At 39.9% G+C, this 18,587-nt stretch overlaps 1 protein-coding gene across 2 annotated transcripts; it reads left to right on the top strand.

Annotated features, from left to right (window-relative positions):
• Positions 1-337: 337 nt before the first annotated feature.
• Positions 338-12,506, top strand: LOC141806711 (protein LBH-like). 2 transcript variants are annotated; one of them, XM_074692352.1, is made up of 4 exons: positions 338-528; positions 7,253-7,331; positions 9,081-9,255; positions 12,387-12,506. In XM_074692352.1, the coding sequence occupies exons 2-4, from the start codon at positions 7,254-7,256 to the stop codon at positions 12,449-12,451; spliced, it is 318 nt and encodes a 105-aa protein (XP_074548453.1). In that variant the 5' UTR covers positions 338-528; position 7,253; the 3' UTR covers positions 12,452-12,506. The 2 variants fall into 2 exon arrangements, with proteins under 2 accessions (XP_074548453.1, XP_074548454.1); XM_074692353.1 differs by lacking the exon at positions 338-528 and adding an exon at positions 593-611.
• The last annotated feature ends 6,081 nt before the right edge of the window (positions 12,507-18,587 follow it).

Here is an 18,587-nt window from a genome sequence, read left to right as displayed (position 1 = left end):
AAAAAAAAACTGTGAGGACTTTGCAATTAATCATAAATTAGTCTCAGTTTTATATAATTGCCAGTTTATAATCAATCAGCATCCGATTTGATCATTTTTAAATGCTATTTGTCCGTATCTGTGAACGACCAGACTAATCCATATGACAACACTACCCTGGACGGCAACGTTGTACAGTAACAAGCAAGATACACCCTTTTATTTTTATTTTTCTTGAAGAAAACATTTTTCAATCACTTCGTGAAAACATAGAACATCTCCTTTACGTCGTGTACTCTTGTGATTCAAATATTCTCGGTAGTCCGTGAAGGCAGCACCAGTCCGGCTTCTTTGCGCAGACTCCAAACACTTAGATGCGAGCGGCAACTTCACCGCGCGCCCCGCCGCCTGTCGCCCACAACAGCCCGCATCATCATCATCATCCTCCTCATCATCATCATCACCCTCATCATCAGCAGCATCAGTGTGATGAAGCAGCGGAGGACGGAGACCTTCCTGCTCTGAGACACTGGATCAGCCCGCAGACAGGTAGGAGCTTTTTCTCTGCCTTTGAGCGCTCTGAACACAGCAGAACAAACATTTTAATTCCCAGCACTGTACCAGGAGCTTCTGTGAGTCTTTCTTTTTTTCTTCTTGTTGAATAAAGTAACTCGGATCATTTAAACTCCATCATAAAGGTGTTAATAATTGATTAAACCTGTTTTATACTGTGTTTTTTTCTGCACTGGTGTTGCTTAGTGTGTGGGATTGTGGGCAGAAAGCTCTGATCAGCTTGTGTGGTGTTTTTCAGTGTAGGTGTAAAATAAGCTGTGTTTTACATCTAAATCTATTTATAGAGTCTTGATACCTGCAGTGAACTGGCTACCTGTTGTGTGCCCTGCAAGTAAATCTTCATGCTTCAAACCTGATTAAAAAATGAATCAAATGTTAATGAATTTAGGGTGTTAAATTACATTTATGTGCTACTGCAACATTAAATAAGTCTACTTGAGTCAAAAAGTAGAACAGGAAATGTAAATTAGAGCAAACGGCATGGGGGAAATCAAATGAAACCGCAAAAAAAAAGGGAAGTGCAGAGCATTTCAGGTGGCAGCATGTTTTATAAAACAGATATCTCTGTACTTGGCAGAGGGTGGATCTTTCTCTTATGTCCCTAGGCTGTTTAAACTTACTGGGTTATCTGAGGAACCTGAATTTGAGGAGGTGGTGTTGCTTCTGGCTCAAAGCTGGAGTGATGGAGGACAGAGAAAGTAGAGTGGTCATTCTTGCAGCATGCGATATCTGCTAAAATGAAGTAGTGGAATTTCATGAGTGGTCCCCAGGGATGCCAATTTGGAGAACCGCTGCCTCTTTAAGTGGACAGCCTGCACAGTTCTGGCTCTGGTGATGGACAGGAGAGAGGAGGAATTTTAATACATGAGGTCAAATCTTTCTTTCCAAACAACGAGGATGGAGAAAATGAGAGCGTTGCTGCAGGCAGAGTTGTTTCCTGGAGATTTGGATGAGTTTCAAGAAGAGATCAGATCTCTGTGTTTTTAAAAACACTAGTAGGTGCAAGAATCTGGCTTCGAACTGAAGTCTGCAATTCAACAACAGCATAGTGATGCTGCAGTACACCAGGGTGCTGCTGTGGGTTTTTGGCTTGGACTGGTGGTTCTGAAAAGCTGTGAATATTGTTTTTTGGTTTTATTGTCAATTAATTTGTCAGTGATTCAATGAAGTTAGAAAATAAAAAACAGTGTCTGAGCCTCAATAGGATTTGTCCACTTCTTCTAATGAACAGTTGTAAATCCACAGTGTATCACAAAGTCAGATAAGGCTTCTTTGCATTTGGATCTGCATTTTTAATTACAAAATTAATTTATGATAAAAAAAAAATCAAATGTCATTTTCTGGCCCTTTTTAATGTGAGGGTCACTTCTTGTCCTCTTTGTTTGAGTTTAAAGACCTCTATCTCATCAACATGATAAACAGTTTCTTTAAAACGCCTGTTCAAAAAACTTATGAAATGTGTTCTGCCCCCTAGAGGATTTTCATTCCACTACAGGCAGCTGAAGTTGTGTAGGGTTAGGTAAAATCTAAATCTAAATAAAAAGGGACAGATTTATTTCTCCCAGCTTACTCTGTTGAAGTTTATCACTAGGGATGGGTACCTTTCACATTTCAAATGATACGGTACCGGTACTCAATGGTACCAATTTTCGTTACTTTCTTGTGTTGAAAAATATCAACTTAAATATATAAAAAAATTCAATTTAGCATATTTATTCTCAAATATACAACCTTGCAATGTTGTGTTCATGTCCAGCATGGAAAACCACCTACTCTTCCACTCCCCCATAGTCACAAGGATGTGTTTAGGTACCTTAACATGATACCTTATGGTTTTACATGAAACAGTACCCAGTACCTTTGACAAAATTCGGTTCATACCTATAAAAGTACATTAAATCATCTGATCACACCAAAGACTGCATGATACATGGGCATAGTCTCTGTGACATCACACCTTTCCCCATAACCAGAGTTTTTAAGCCCATCGTCGCAGGATGCCATGTTAAAAATGCTAGCTCAACCCAGCTTTGTTTAAGTTAAAACGAGCAGGAGAGACAACCTTTAGCGTCTTTACAGACAACACACTTCTGAGGTCTTTTAAACATTAAATAACTAATTTTAAATGAACATTTCTGATAAATGAACCCTTAAGTTCACCTCTTTGCTCAAACGTAGACTCACTCCATTAAACCAGCTCCAGTTTTTCCAGTTAAGATCATGAAATCTTCATGAAGCGTGGTGTCAGTATGAAAATAGTTTTATTCACAGCAAAGACTTAACTCTGCATGATCAGACTGATTTAATGGATATATTTGATATTAATGCCTGTGAAACACCTGTAGGAGCACCTTGGCCTGCTCGAAACACTCAGACAAAGTGTTTTCAGTGTATCACTCAGGCAGAAGTGAAGCGGCTCCCTGCAGAGTGAAGAGGCAGACATTAACACATGGATAACCTTGTTCAGACGAATGTCTCAAATAAACATATTATTATTCAGCTGGAGAAGTGGGTAAGAAAGCACGACAGCGGCGTCACGCCTGGCGTCTACATTTAAATTCTTGTGTCTGTTTCACTTCACATCACGGCAGAGTGAGCGCGCTTCTCAGAAACGAGATCAGACTGGAAACATGCGCAGGCCTCGGCAGCTTCTGCTTCCAGAGCCTCTTTTGCTTCAATATATTAAAGCTGGACACGAGCCCAGCCAGAGGGAGCGCACAGATTCCCTCCAGAGGAACAATAAGAGGCTCTGATGAATAATGATAAAGGCTGTATTGTCTCAGTGCTGCTGTGATGACGGACAGGAGCGAGTCCAGGCTTCACAGAGAAGTCTTCGCCGTCCTGGCCGAGGTAATTGCTCCGTACGTGCACACATGAATACCCCCAAATCAGCCCTCAGCCTCGTGCGCTCAGGCAAAGTGCACTTCTCAGACAATCAGAGCCATACAATCTCAAAATCTGGTCCCCATAGCAACAGCAACTGGCAGTGTGATTGTATGGAAAGTGGTGTTTCTGATAAGTTGTCACATGTAAAGTCTGACTCTCACCAGTGGGCAGAGGAATGGTGCTGTTTGCTGCTTTAAAGAGGCTGTAGACCTACATTTTTATTTATATCAATGAAAACAACAGCATCACTCCAACACCATTCAGGTGTTATGTAAGTGAGACTGCACAGCCAGGTGTTCTTACATAAGGAAATAATGGACAAGGCTGTGATCAGGCCACTTTTTGATCAGTGCTGGGTTGTGGAGACATTTTGTGCATCACGCTTCAGATAAAACCTTAAAACCACATGTTGCATTTTCTCATTCCACACTTAGTAACTGCTGGTCTTTAACACACACACATCACTGCATCCCATACCCACAGGTTGGACAGTCTTATCTCTCTATGATACGTGTGGTTTACACAGTTATAATAATAATAATATTTAAAATTTGTATAACAATTTGTAGAAGTGCTTTGAAAACAGTCGGGACACAGAAACGAGGGACACAAGCTTCAGCACAAAGGGAAAAAAAGGCTTAGTTCAGTCGAGACAAGTCTTTAAAACACTGTAGTTTCATATTAACCCTACAGAAGAAGATTAGTTCCACTGAAAGAAAAAAAAAGTCCTTTTTTTTATTACTATTTTTTTCTGAAAAAAAAAAAAAAAGTCATAATCCTGACTTTTTCCTCAAAATTCTGAGATAAAACCAAAAATTAAAGCTGAAAACATCAATCAGAAAGAAAAACAAAAGACGACAAAAGGGGGTTGAGAGCAGATGGGTACCAAATTAGATACTTTTACAGGTACCAACCAAATTCTGTCAAAACAGAATTCTGTCAAACAGTACCTAAATGCATCCTTGTGACTCCGGGGGAGTAGGTGATTTTCCATGCTGGACATGAACACAGCGTTGCAAGGTTATATGCTGAAGAATGAATATGTTAAATTGAATAAAACTTTATATTCTAATTTTAACAAATTGATATTTTTTTACCACATAAAGACAAAAAAGTATCGAAAATTGGTACTGTTGAGTACCGGTACCGATTGCCAGTTACCAGGCATCTGTACTGTATCGTTTCAAATGTGAACAGTATTGAAGGTGTTAATAAACTACTTAATAATTATTATAAAAGAGTTGATAAAATAATGAACAAGAGATAAAGCACTTAAAAAGGCTAACAAGATAGATAAACCGAAGTAAGAGAAATGAAGGAGATAAAAGATTTAAGACAAGATAAAGGACAAGAAGTCGGCATCACATAAAAGTAAGACCTTAAAAATGAGTTTTTAATAGTGACTTACAGGAAGTGACTGACTCTGACTGACTTCTGTTGCATTTGGGCTTTTGAAGTCGCTCCCACAATCAAAACTAATTTCCAATTCCATGTTTAACCCACTATTGTAAGGATAAAAAATAGGGTTAAATTTTGTATAAAAGCATGCAAACAGAAAATGTTTGATCTGTCACATCCCTTTGTTGTGACAGATCAGTATAACAACATAACAACAGTATCACTAGATGTAGATTAATTTAGGAAACAGCAATATTTGCACACAGGACATGTTTCTACTGATTAGCTTGATTTGGTGCTGTAGTTTTTTGTTTTGTTTTGTTTTTTTACAAAAAATCAGTTTTATCTGTTTTTGATTGGCCCGTTGGTGCAAGTCCCACAGCAAGGGGGTCACCAGTCTCCAGTTTCACTACTTTCAGGGGTCACTGGCTGAAAAGTTCGGGAACCCCTGCTCTGGAGCACTCTGAAAACTTTAATGGAAAAAGTAATAATATCTTCATATCACCACAGCATACGGATGTGAGAAACATTTCTACCAGGTGTTTCTTTAAAGTCTGACCACAGCCTATCTGGAATGACCGTGGAGACAGAGTTTTTGAACTATACTGCAGCTAGCCACCAGGGGGAGCACTTAGCAGGAGTTTTTTGTTGTCTGTTTTTTAACAATAGCGCTCTGTAACTACAACTAAATACATTACCTTGCTGCTTTGCATCCTGGGAAAAGTTGTCTGAGGCAAAGAAAAGCAGAATTAGAAAGAAGATCTGATCTCCATTTATCAGCTTGACAAGAGTCATGTCCACATGTGCTAAAGGGAAATGGAGTCTTAAAAAACTCCAGTTGTTGTAGATAGTCCTCACAGCATCTTCAAACTCAGGCACCACATTTGCCGGATCATTGTTCAGCGTTTGTTCAAGTAAATATTGTTGGTCTGTTATTAAGTGTCTGAGTCTCACCATCACCTACACTTTTTGCTTTGTCAGCGCTAACAATTAGCACCAATTGGCCTTTGTTGTTCTCTAGTGTGAGCGTTAAAACATTGGAGAAGCCTGTGGAGTGTTTGAGGTGGTGTTTGTTCTGTGATTCCCACTGGTCTCCAGCTGACTGAAAACAAATAAGAACTGCAGCTCAAGCAGCACAAGCAGTATGTCTGCATTTCTGCATTGCATCTATTGCATTGCAGAAATGCATCGATGATCGTAGACTGTACTGTTGGGTAAAGTTTCAGTGATTGTCTTTTAAAACACTCAAGAAGAGGAACTATGAGTAACACTGAACATAAACATGAGAAAATGTACCACTACAGAACTGTTAAGTTACTTTGAGACTGCCTAAAGCAGTTGCACCAATATCTCAGGATGAGATCCTGGTAAACAAGATGTAAACAAGCACAGCTTCAGGGCTAGGTACCGATGTTCAGTTCTTCTATGGCACCAACCGAAACACTGTGATCTCCAGCAACTGCTGCTTCCCAAGGATCCAGACTTCTTTCCAAAACACTCATAGACAGACAAGTTCTGCTTGCTCGCCGCAGCTACCGCCATCTATACCGTGCCCAAGCACGGTTCAACCCTAAAATCCAATTCATTTGGCCATTGTGATCCACGACGTATGCTACAGCCTGAGCAGATGTCTAAGATTTGGTAGAGCTTGATGATTGGACACTGCTCATAATCTTATTATGATGTCTTCAACTTCTTACTGTGAATCGTTTCAAATAAAGCCTTTAGCTTAAAATGATAATGAACCAGGAAGGAACCACATGTTAGACTCCAGACACATGGAGAAAGTCAAAATCTATTCAGTCAAAGCAGCGCGAAGGTCGATACATGGGTGATCAAAACTTAGGCAAAGGTATCCGCGTCCACAAGAGGCTAAAGCCAGGGTCAAAAATTCTAACCAAAGGTAAAAACACCAGGAAAAAAGGATGTAACCCTGTCATAGAGGGCAAAAAGAGCTGGCACAGATGAGGGAGATAACACTGAGCTGAAATACAGCAGGAGAGTGGAGTTAATGAGGCACAGGTGAGGCTCTTCAGGCTAATCAAGGGAGCAGAAACAGGGAACAGGAAGTCAAGCTACCTGAAACAAGAGACAAGTGTGTGTGACAAAATAAAACGAGGTGCAGCTGGCCTAGTGGTCTAGGTCCCAAAAACAACTGAAATTGATAAAGGAAACAGGAAAGAAGACCAGAAACGGGAAGGAATGAAAGAAATCTCGTCAGATTCTCTTCAGACTGTTTCATAACCAGTGAAAAGTCCACACAGGAGCCTTGACTTGGTGATCTGTTTTATCTTGCACATATTTTGTCATCTTCTTGTTTTTTATTCTGTTTAACTTGTGCAAAAACTGACAGACACAGCACAGGAACAGTGTTTGGTGTATTGATCGGCGATCATTAGTTTGTCTCTTTCTGCAGGATGACTGAGGTGATGAACTCTCTGGAGCCGGCTACGGAGGATTTCAGCGGGGGTGGAGCAGCAGCAGATCAGGACGCAGTATCCTTACAGCTGTGTGTTCAGTGTGTGTGTGTTCAGTGAGTGTGTGTTTAGATTATTTCAAACCAGTCGAGTTTTATTTAAATAGAAAGCATGAAGTGGTGAGTCACAGGAGTGATGAGCAAGAGTAAAATGTGGGTTGACGCGACTTAAGTGTTCGGTTGGACTGGGTCCTGCTGAGAGTAAACGGTACGTATCTCATCCAGCTGAGCCACTTATCATCTGCTCCGGTGTGTTTTCTTTTACAAGCATTGTGTGTCATTATCAGGTGAAGTGTAAAGAATGATCCCTCAGGCTTTGTTGGGGCTATAGTTTATCTGATAAGGTCTCCACATTTTGTCCTTCATGCTGGTTTCACTTCCACTGTCAGGCTTTCCCTTTAAAATGTGTTTGTTGCACATTCCATTTTCCCGCCTTCATTGAGTCACATGACCAGCTGCACGGAACTGTCAGTCAGTGAGTGACATCATCCCTAACTGCTGCCCTCTCAGGAGTGAAATTGACTGAAGTTTTGAAACATCTGCTCATAGATGCCACAATTTTGACCAGATCTCTCTAAAAATAAGATACTTTTGTGGTAAATTTTGTCAGGATTACATCTGTGTATTTTTTTAACCTGTATCACTTTTACTTTTTCATGTAGAGGCCTAACTGTCGCAGCTTGTGTGAAGTTGGATCCTACTCTCCCATTCATTCTAATAGGGGGAGCTAAAAGGGCTTCTTTGGGGTTCACCGACTTTGAGGGCTCGTGATTCAAAAACCATATGAGTAACAACAAATTCCCACATAAATTTTGAAAAGCATGCCCTACTCTGTCATCTGAGAAAATTTCAAGCCAGTACCGTTTACGGCCTAAGAGAAGAACATTTTTGTTTCAGGCCCAGAAATGTGGCCAAATTTTATTTTTTGAAGGCAAATTGCCAGCTTCCTGTTTGAGATAGGTGAGGGGTCTGTGTATATAATTTGTGCGTCTCTGGACGTTGGTTTGAGATCTGTGCTAAATTTCTACTGCGATTGAGAGCCGTTTTAGTGTGCCTAGGTGGCGCAAGAGAGCACATTTTGGTATGTTGGGGTTCAATTTCTGTATTATATCGAGTTTTGGCTGAATCTGAGGTGTGTGCTGATTTTGGTGAGTTTTTGAGCACATTTTGGGGGTCAAATTAGTCCTCATAGACTGGATGGGATAATAAGAAAGAAACAGACAAAATAAAATAGAGTCCTCTCTCTTGGTGGTGCGAGGACACTAATTATAAATAGCAGGGTCTCATATTCACTGTGTTCCCTCCTCTCTCACGGTTACAAAACACCATCACAGCAAAGATAACTTTGGTGTAAAATAACAGTAAAACACTGGCAGTAGGGTTGTCAGTATTTTACTGTTGTTTCACATTCATATACTGCAATCCAATATAAAGTATGATTCTATAAAAATGAATTACAGTACATGCATTGTAAAAAAACAGGAAACTACAGGACATTTCTGATGCCAGTATTTTACTGTTATTTCAAGGTGACTTTTTTTTACAGTGAATTCATTCTGAGCTTCATTGTCTCTGTTTTTACAACCTGCTTTCAGAGTTTCTGTTTTAAGCCAAAGAATCCAATTTACTGCACAGAGAGCGAAAGCATCATCCTGAAGTTTGAAGATCAAAGACAGAAATCAGTCTGCTGAGTCCAATTTTTTCTGCCTGTTCGAATCCCTCCAGATATCAAAACCCTTTCATTTGACCTTACATAAGCTTCAACCAGATCTTCCCGGAAACCCATGAAAGGTATCCGAAGCTGACCAAGCGGCTTCCCTCCATCGTGGTGGAGCCCACAGACGCAACTGAGGTGGAGAGCGGTGAGCTCCGCTGGCCCCCCGATGAGCCGACTTCTCCGGATGCTAAGAGCGGGAGAAAGAGTACAGAGGAACAGACTGCAGGTAGGGACGCGTGTCTGGGAGTCTGAAAAGAGTGGCCTGCAGGTGTAAACTGGAAGACTCAGTAAAACTTTCTGATATTTAACCGTTTAGTTCCTCTGAACTGATTTCAGCAGGTTTCCATCACTTTAGGTCCATATATGGTGACCATTCATTTATTCATTCTTCTAAAACAGTGTTCAAATGTCATACGACCTACAGGAGATCTAAAATTGAACTCCATCTCTGTATGCCCGTAAAAGGCTATTTCCCGTAACGGCTTCCTGTGAAAGTGACTGAGGCATGAAGCTGTCACTCTCACCTGACCGGATCAGCTGAACAAAAAGAGGAAACACTTTGTGCACCAATGAGCTGAAAGGTGAAGACTGATGCACTGTGCAGAAAAAATGGGATCATTTGGCTTCCACACAAAGCTCTGATGGAAGTGATACGACCCCGGATAAATAATATTTCACACTTGTGATGAATCATTAGAGGCAACACATCTCACCTCATCCACGTCACCCAGCGTGGGTCTGCATCTGTCTGCCTGTGGTCGGCGCTTCCTGTTGCATTTATTATTACTCAGGCTGCCTTCAAGTACCACTCCATGTTGTTAAAAGCATCGGAGCAGCTGTGTTCAGCACTCTGCCTTTAAAAAGTGGCCAACAGAGCTGCTGGATGACATTAGTTGGGTTCAGATTCACTCTTTGTATCTAAACCGCAATTTGACAAAGAACTTCTTGATTTTAGCACATTAGCTTCCTTAAAGCTTCTGTGAGGAACTCTGAGACAAAATCTTTTTACTGAGTTTGTCCTGTACATGTTTAAATATTGTTTATAACCCATCCTTTATTTTAAATGTCCTGTGTGTCATTCATGGCACAGCTCTGCTGAGGAATATGTAAACAAAGGCTAACTCACTTGTCTGACACCTACCAAGGAATGGGTACTTTTCACATTTGAAACAGTACGGTATACCATTGCCCGGTATCTGGCAATTGCTTTTGTGTGTTAGAGTGGTAACAAATATTAATTTGTTTAATAAAAAAAATCTTAAAGCTTTCAGTTACACATATTTATTTATTATTACATAAACTTGCAATGCTGTGTTCATGTTCAGCATGGAAAATCCCCTACTCTTCCACTTCCTGACAGTCACAGGGTACATGGAACCATTTAATTTTACATGAATCAGTACTCGGTACTACAGTAGGAAGTTGGTTGGTACCCACTGAAGTATCTGATTCAGTACCCATCCCTACGCCTACCCACCCCAGCAGCATTTACAAGTGTTTGAAATAGATTTGGAAACATAACACTTCTTTCCCCTGAAGGTCTTGTTTGTTGTTGTAGATTATATAGACTCATTCATATTAATGTCAGTCTGTTTAGTAAACAGTAAAAACCCAGAGCACTGCAGAGGCCTTATTGGTAAATAGAGCTGTCAACAAATAGTCTTTCTCAAACCAATAAATAATTAAAATAAAATAAGTGCCTGGTTCAGGCAAAGTGGGCCTTTCTGGGTAGGTTTTACATGTTCTCCCCATGCACAGTCCAACAACATGCTCATTAGGTTAATGTGATTATCACCCTTGAGTGTGTACATGAAAGGTTGGCTGTTCTCCAAACTGCCAACTGCATACAACATGTAAATGTAGTATGTAGTAGGCACTAGTATGTAGTAGGCACTACATACTACGTACTGCTTTTGCTTGTAGTATGTAGTATGACTGTTCTGTTGGGTCTGTTTAGTAGCGTACTACTCTGGTTTCCAGTTTCAGAAGCGGAGACTCAGATGATGTTTTTTTTGCCTTTATTATAAATGTGCAAAACAATCTATGGGCAGATCTCGACATTTTAGTTATTTTGTTAATCATATCACACAGAATCATTATACTTGATTTCTAATCTTACACCAAAAGTTATATTGTTTACTGAAAATAAATCTGGAAGGGATTTTAATTAATTACAGCTGATGGAAAAAACACTTCTAAGTCATCCACATATGGTTTATTGAGGTAATTATTGGTTTATATGGGCTAATGAACTTGTGAAACCAGCCTTTTTAGGACCGGAAGTGACTAGATTTACCGGTGTTTGCATCACTTCACTTTTATCTCGCAGACTGTCTAATGTTAGTGTTGTTGTATTGTAGTTGTAATGCCGACTAATTCCAGTAGATGGCGGTAATTCACCAAAACCTGCCACTCGCATAGACAAACAGCATTGGTGCGAGCACTGCTAGTGTAGTAGGCGGTTTGAAAAACAGCCCTTGTCTGTCTCTGTGTGTCAGCCCTGTGACTGACAGGAGACCAGTCCAGGGTGAGCCCTGTCTCCCGCCCAAAGTCAGCTGGAGTAGGCTCCGCCCACCTGGACAGGATGGGCATAAAAATGACAAACTTAAAACTAATCAGTAGGATAAGAAAAAACTTGACAGAAACTATTATAAATATTATTTTATTCAAAGCACATTTTGGTTGAATAGTAGTGTATGTCTCGTCTGTTATTTTGGAGGAGGCGGAGTCAGCAGAGGAGCTCTAACTGTTTGGTTTCACTTTTCATGAGCTGCTATGCTATCATTTTAAGGCCCTATTTACATAACAACGATCCATCTGAAAAACGATAAAACGCAGTGAAAAGAAACTCTGTGTTTACACTTAAACGCTGAGGGACTGAAAACGCTGTAGTAAGCATGCCAGGCCTTTAGTTGGCGCTATAACTGTCTTGTCCAGAAGCAGCTTTTGGTAGATCTCCACTGAAGTAGAGTTGGGTCGTTCATCTGGTGTATTGGTGAATTCCAAGTGCAGAAGTGGAGCAACAGATGCTCATTTTGTTTAAAGACAGTCAGCAGATTCAGCAGCACAAGCACAACATGATAGTCCACAATGGTGGCGTCAACGCTTCTGAAAAGTTCCACTCCGGAGGCCAGTTTCAAAAGTTTGCGATTTAGTTCAGTTAAAACACTGCTTCCGTGTAAACAAGCGGCCAAAACAATACTTTTTGTGTTGCATCCTAAAACCGCTAGTCTAAGGTTTAAACCTCAGAAAGTGAGTGTTACCGTCAGAGAACACACCTGATCTCAGGTCGGTTTTTGACTCCGCTTCAAGGTGGATCTTAAAGAGTTTGATTGAAGCTTCTGTCTGTTTCCCCAGATGAAGAGCTGAATGTGGACGTGGACGCGGAGGCTTCAGGGGCGGAGATGCAGGACTCCAACTGAACAAACCCTCCTCCTGCTTAACCTACTGTTACTGTGAGTGTGTCCAGACTGTGGAGAGTGAGTCCAACAGAAGAGCGCGGATTACAGAAAAAAGGGGGAAAAGGTAGACAAACAGATTCTCAGATTATGGGCTTGGAGCCAGAGTCGTGTTGGCACCTTCTTCAGTAAATCAGCAGAAGGTGTTTTTCATTTCATGTCTTTATAGAGGAGAGAGTCTGATCTGATACCTGTAAACTAATGATTGATGGGACCAAGTTTCCAGTTTGTACTTGCCTTTATTCTTTCCACAAGAAGCCGTGTGTCTGGAAATAACAAACTTTAACTCCTGGCAGCAGACGTGTTTTCACGTGTTTTCACTGCCACACACATTAAACACATGCTCCTACGACTGTTGTCACATTTCCAGCTTTGTGATTTAGATATTTTTAATTTGCTAAATTGAATTTCATCCCTCTGGCTCCAAGCCTCCAACGTCCAGATGTCCCGGGGTTACACTTTTTAATCCGGACGGTTGTTTCTAAATGCTGTCTTAAGTATTTAGCTCATGTGTGCCATATTACTACTACTTCTAATGGTAGCTACTGTATTCTGTGCACAGTTTTTACATTAACTCTAGATGTAAATAACATCACTGTTTGTTGAGTGGTGACTGCTGTAGTTTGGTGATCTTGGTTCACTTTGTAACAATAGCTACGGTGTTTTAAAGAGCAGTGTTTGATTAAAGAAGCCTTCAACACTTTATTGATGTTATTACCATAAATTCTTTAATATATTAGGAAATGTCTTCATGGAGTGCTGTTAAAGGGAACGTAATCGTGTGGTTTTATTTAGGATATTTAAGCAATATGTTCACAGGGTTTTAAAGGCGGTTCATTTTGTTACAGAAGTGATGATAATCAGAATATTTTAGATGTGTGTCGCTTGTCACAGACATGATATTTTTTAAAATACTGGAAGCCCAAATTATTGCACAAGTAATAAACCTTTTCAAAATTCTTAAAATGTTTGTTGATTTGTCGTCCCTGTGCTCTGTGACATTCAGATGGAGGATGGACTCTGATTGGTTGATCATGTATTCCTTCTAGGAGTGATAAAACTGGTGGCATTCAACGACATGTTTAATAAGGGAAGTGTTTACTGGAAGATGAAACACTTCGGCTGATAATTAGGGGTACATTTCAAGCCTATGGGGTACACTTATCACTTCTAAATATTAATTTCAAGCAATGAACAATTTTACAGCGGGTCATTTGGTTGATATTTCACTTTCTTTTAAGACAGAAAGTTACAGGTTTCATCATTTATTTAGCAAAAAGTGCAAATCATGTGTTGGAATTTGCGGTTTTTGTGCTGTCCACTTTCTCAAATGTCAAGTTTGCTTTTAAAAATTAACACTAGAATACATTATTTCTTCAAAATAATCATAAAACATGACAAATTGCCATTTACCCACTGAAATACCCCTATAAATCAGCAATGGTTTGCTCCAAAGTCACATGACCCAAATCAGCTGAGGTTACACCCTTTTTGGTGGGAACCTTGAAGAAAGTGTGTCGTGTTTCAGCTCCTCCTCATCAACATTTCATCAGAATGATTGTCTGTACATGGGGCGCATTAACTGTTCATCAACTGTGTTACCAACATTTTCTGCTGTTCTTACTATAGATGTAAAAAAAAAAAAACTGTCTAGAAAATGTGCAGAAATATGAGCTGATGGAGGTCAGGTGGTGGCATGTTCAAGGTCTGCAGTTAGCACAGAGGCTAAAAAATGGAGGAAATGTCGACTGTGTTAGCATCACTAAATGTAGAGTTGTAGAAACAGGTTTCTCTCTTCTTGTCCTGTCAACTGGGTTACTGTGATATAAATGATGAGGGACATTTATAGGGAGCGTAGACTGACATAGAAATGTTGTATTACTCTAAATTCAGTATGATATGGATTATTGTTAAAAAATAGTCACAACTGTTGTCCATAACACAGATGACAAAATAATACTTTTTTTTATATCTTGAATAATTAAGAATTCATTAGAGCTTAAGCTTGCCAATTAATGATCTAAGTAGGTTTCAGGTATATCCTTTGGAAACAAATAGAATATGAAGCCCAAAAAGCTCACATTGTTTTTACTTTGTTGTGTATCGAGAGGGGTCTAGCTGCAGACCTCCACTCTCAGCTGCTCTCAGCGGCTCCTCCACTGTGAACTGGAGGCCACCTCCATCATGGAACGTGACGTAATTTAAATCCTTGTAGCCGTCTGGTAGGCTCCCTCTTTATAGTTAAAACAACAATAAATGTAAACATAGAGGTTGTGACAAGACTGTAGCAAAAACGAAACTGTTGTCTCTCTCGAGCAAACGAAAACGGTCGAGATCATTACACCGAACGGTGGTTCCCACCAATTTATGTTGAAACATTCAGTGTTTTCCCTAGGTTTACAGATTTTTGCTGTTTTTTTTAGGGAGGGGGGGCAAGTTGCATCTTCACAGAGAAGGCGTGGAGATTTTTCTTGTGGTGGTGTTCCCAGCCATCTGTCCGCTCGTGTGCTTTTCTGTGAGTGTATATGCACGCACATGTTTGTGTGTCTTAAAACGCTGTGGGTAGAAACTTCACTTAACGTGAAGGAGCACAAGGACAAATGCGAACCTGATGATGTACAAATGATATCCCGTCATGTAAATTAGATAAATAAAATAATGCTATATAGTCTGTTAAGTAAAAAAAAACTCGACTTCTGGGGCGGTATCTTTCTTGTATGTAACAGAAATGAAGTTAACCAAGGTAATCAAAGTGCAGAAAAAATGGAAGTATCTAACCAATATAATATTAAAGGCAACTTAAAAAAAAAGTTTTACTATGATGACGTATTTCCTACTGACAGTGGAGGAGTGGAGCCTCCAAGAGAGTTGGGCTCAGAGTGGAGGTCTGCAGGTGGACTGTCTTAGGTATACCTGAAATGTTCCCCTAAAACTAGAATCACTCACTTGTTTTTGTTTTTTTATAAAGAGACTTCCTTAGGCTCGCTCTTTAGTTTCCATTGATCTCTTTTGAGGCTCAGCACAGTTATTTTAACAGCCAATCACAGAGTCTGTGAGTAACGATGTAAGGTTTTTTGGATAGATGTAGCTGAAGTTAGCAGAGCTAGCACCACCTCATTCTTTTGTGTTTACTGGATTTGGTTAAATGTGAGAGGTTGTAACTGGGTGTAGATTAACAGTGCGACATCATGTGAAAAATGTCACAGACTCTCATGTGCTGCTCATATCACCCACAGATTAACACTTCCTACATGTCTGCATGTTAATGACTCTGTGTCATGTGTAACACCACGTCAGTCCACTCTGTGCTCTGAGTCTTTGAGTCATGTAGCATCATCCCATCGTTTCCGTCACAGAGACATGACTGAGCTGACTGAGCACATGTAGTAAAACGGTTCAACTGTCGTGTCAGCGCTGGTTTCTAAAAGTGGAAGTCAGTAAAAGCTTTCCACTCTCTCTCTGTTGTTGCTCTGCTTCCTGGAGCATGAGAACAAAAAATCTTTCAATGTCAGACGGGTCAGGGCGTTTTTATTCTGGAAAAGTGAAGCAGAGAGCGGCGGGTGATCTGAAAGCACAAAATCTGAGCAGCTTTTAAAAAAAAAAAAGACAACAACCTGCTGAAACAGCTGCGGGAACATTGTGTTCACGTTTCATCCTCACTTCTCTTCACAGAGCTGAGATCGGTGCGAGAGCGCACAGAGAAAATTAACATTAACACGTTTGAAATCAAAGAGGAACGTTTGAGTTTATAACATTATGAAACAACCACTTGAAGTAAGACAAAAAGGATTTTCTAGAAACACTCTCACACTTTCACACATTCTGACTCTTCTGAAGGATTCATCTTTTAGCAGGTTAAGCCGTTTAAAGGGACTCATTGTTTGCTTTGTGAAAAAACTAAAGAAGAAAATGAAAAAGGCTGTCAGCATGATCAGGAGCCAAAGTGACACCTTCATGATTCTCATTCTCTGAACCAACAGTCCAACCATTGAAGTCTGCAACAAGAAGGAAGCATGAAATAAAACTGCAGATCCAAAAAGTTTGGAGGGTTTAGTTTATTAGGGCTTTCTTTTCCTGGACTTTACTTAACTATAGGTTGAATCCATCATTTTAAAACTGACAAATAGAAAAATTAAAAACAAATCTGTATGGCTATCTATGTGAAAGTAAATATTTCTAAACCCAAAACGAAATAAGCTTCTGTTTATATGTGCTCCACTTACACACTAAAGGTTTCCAAGGCTTAAACATCACAAAAACACATAACTCATGAAAAGAAGTTAGCTTAGTGTAGCTCAACGTTCGGCACGAGACAAGCTAGCAGAACCGTCAAAGGTTGTTTATTGAAAAAAGTGCGTTAAGAGCGCTCACTACGACACAATTTAGGAAAACAAAAACAAATACAGAGCGCTCACTCTGACACTTATTTCTGAACCAAACTGAAAACTGCTTTTGCAGGTGAAAAACCCAGGGCTAAGGGGTAAAATTAGGAATGGCTCTTAGTTGAAACTAAAATAGCTGTTATACACACATCTATGAGACCTTTATTTTATTTGGGAACTGCTGGATAAACTGATTTTTCTGAAAGCACAGTCAGTCATTATTATTTTCCAGGTTTGTTCAAAGAACTTTGAGCAAAAAAAAAAAAATTAAAAAGTCTGATTTTCTTTTTTGAAAAGTCTGCAGAGAACCTCAGTTGAAAACAGCTTCCTCTCCCTCACTCTATCTTTCGGTTTATACGCTTCAGTTCTGTTTCATTTCACGTTGCCTGCCCCTCAGTTAGCCTCCGACGACTCTCAGATTAAACCCATGAAGTGTTTTATTGCTGTTAGTCATATTTAGCAGCCATGCAAAGATTTCACACAAACAAAGAAGAAACAACTTCTAAAGATAATTGCTTTTTATCTCTCTGCAGACTTCAGCGTTGAATTGATTGGCGATGTTAAGAGCAGCTGAACAAAAGATGCAGATAAAGGCGTTTACATTTTGTTTCTGTTTCCTCAGAGAGTGAAGCATTGATTAGTCATCTGCAGGTTTAGGATTGTTTAACAACCATTTCTCGAGAAAAAAATACAAAGAACGCTCCTGAAAGGTGGTAATTTTTATCAACAGCGGCTGTATCTTTAAAGGTTAGTAAAAGAAATAAAAATTATTCAGATGTTGCTTCAGGGAGAGTTTATTTCAATTCTTCAACAGCGTTTTACAATAATAATAATTTAAAAAAAAAAACAATCCAGAGAAGAAAATTATTGATGTTTCCTTTTTAAAATGCAGAAATTGCCTTTTGCCTCAGAAAAAAAACTCTGTCTCTTAAAGCACTCCAGAAGCCTCCTCCACTGTTGCCATGCTAAAATGTTACTAATTGGTGTCACTCCATAAGAAATGACAAAATGTGAAATACTACCGTGTTTTGGATCCCAAACTTGATCCGGAAAGTTTGGAAAACTAGCAAAAAAATCTCCAGCAACACAGAACAGACTCATCGATCAGCGATTTTATGCTTAGAGCAAATCTCACGTCCCTCTTGTGAATTTCTCTGCTGACTTTTGACTTCTTTAACCATTGATAACAGTCTGCAGTCTCATCCTGGGATAACTAAAACTGAAACTTTGTCCATGTTGAGAGTCGATACCCAACATTTTCTCCAAACATTTGTGAGTAAAATAGGAAACTGCATAAACCAATGCTTTGATTTAAAAAGTAAACCCATGAGAATTAGATTGAAATGAAGCTGAAGAGGAGAGAAAACACATTAATTAGAAACACATGAGGCTGTCAGTGTGTGTCGCTCTTATAAACACACACACACTCCGCTCCCACGTCCTCTCTGACGGCTTGTTGAGGCTGATAAACTGTAAAAGGTCAGATCGGTGTCTTGATCCAGACAGCGAGATGGATGGCAGGATCTCCATCTTATTCCTTTCATGCCTCGCTCCCTCTCTTCATCTGACCTTTGCGACGACAGCCCTGTGAGGAGCACTTCATCGGAGCACGCCGGGTCACTCCTGGGAAAATGAAGGGCTGCGGGGAGCGAGCCGGGGAGGGTGGGGGGAGAACGCAGCATCAATTATCTCTCAAATGTCACAAGCTGTTTTTTCAG

Source organism: Halichoeres trimaculatus, unplaced genomic scaffold (assembly GCF_033239565.1).
Source record: "Halichoeres trimaculatus isolate MK-OKI-2021-1 unplaced genomic scaffold, fHalTri1.1 fHalTri1_scaffold_17, whole genome shotgun sequence".
Classification (NCBI taxonomy): Eukaryota; Metazoa; Chordata; class Actinopteri; order Labriformes; family Labridae; genus Halichoeres; species Halichoeres trimaculatus.
Note: the sequence above shows the minus strand (reverse complement) of the source record. Positions and strands in the feature narration are given on the sequence as shown.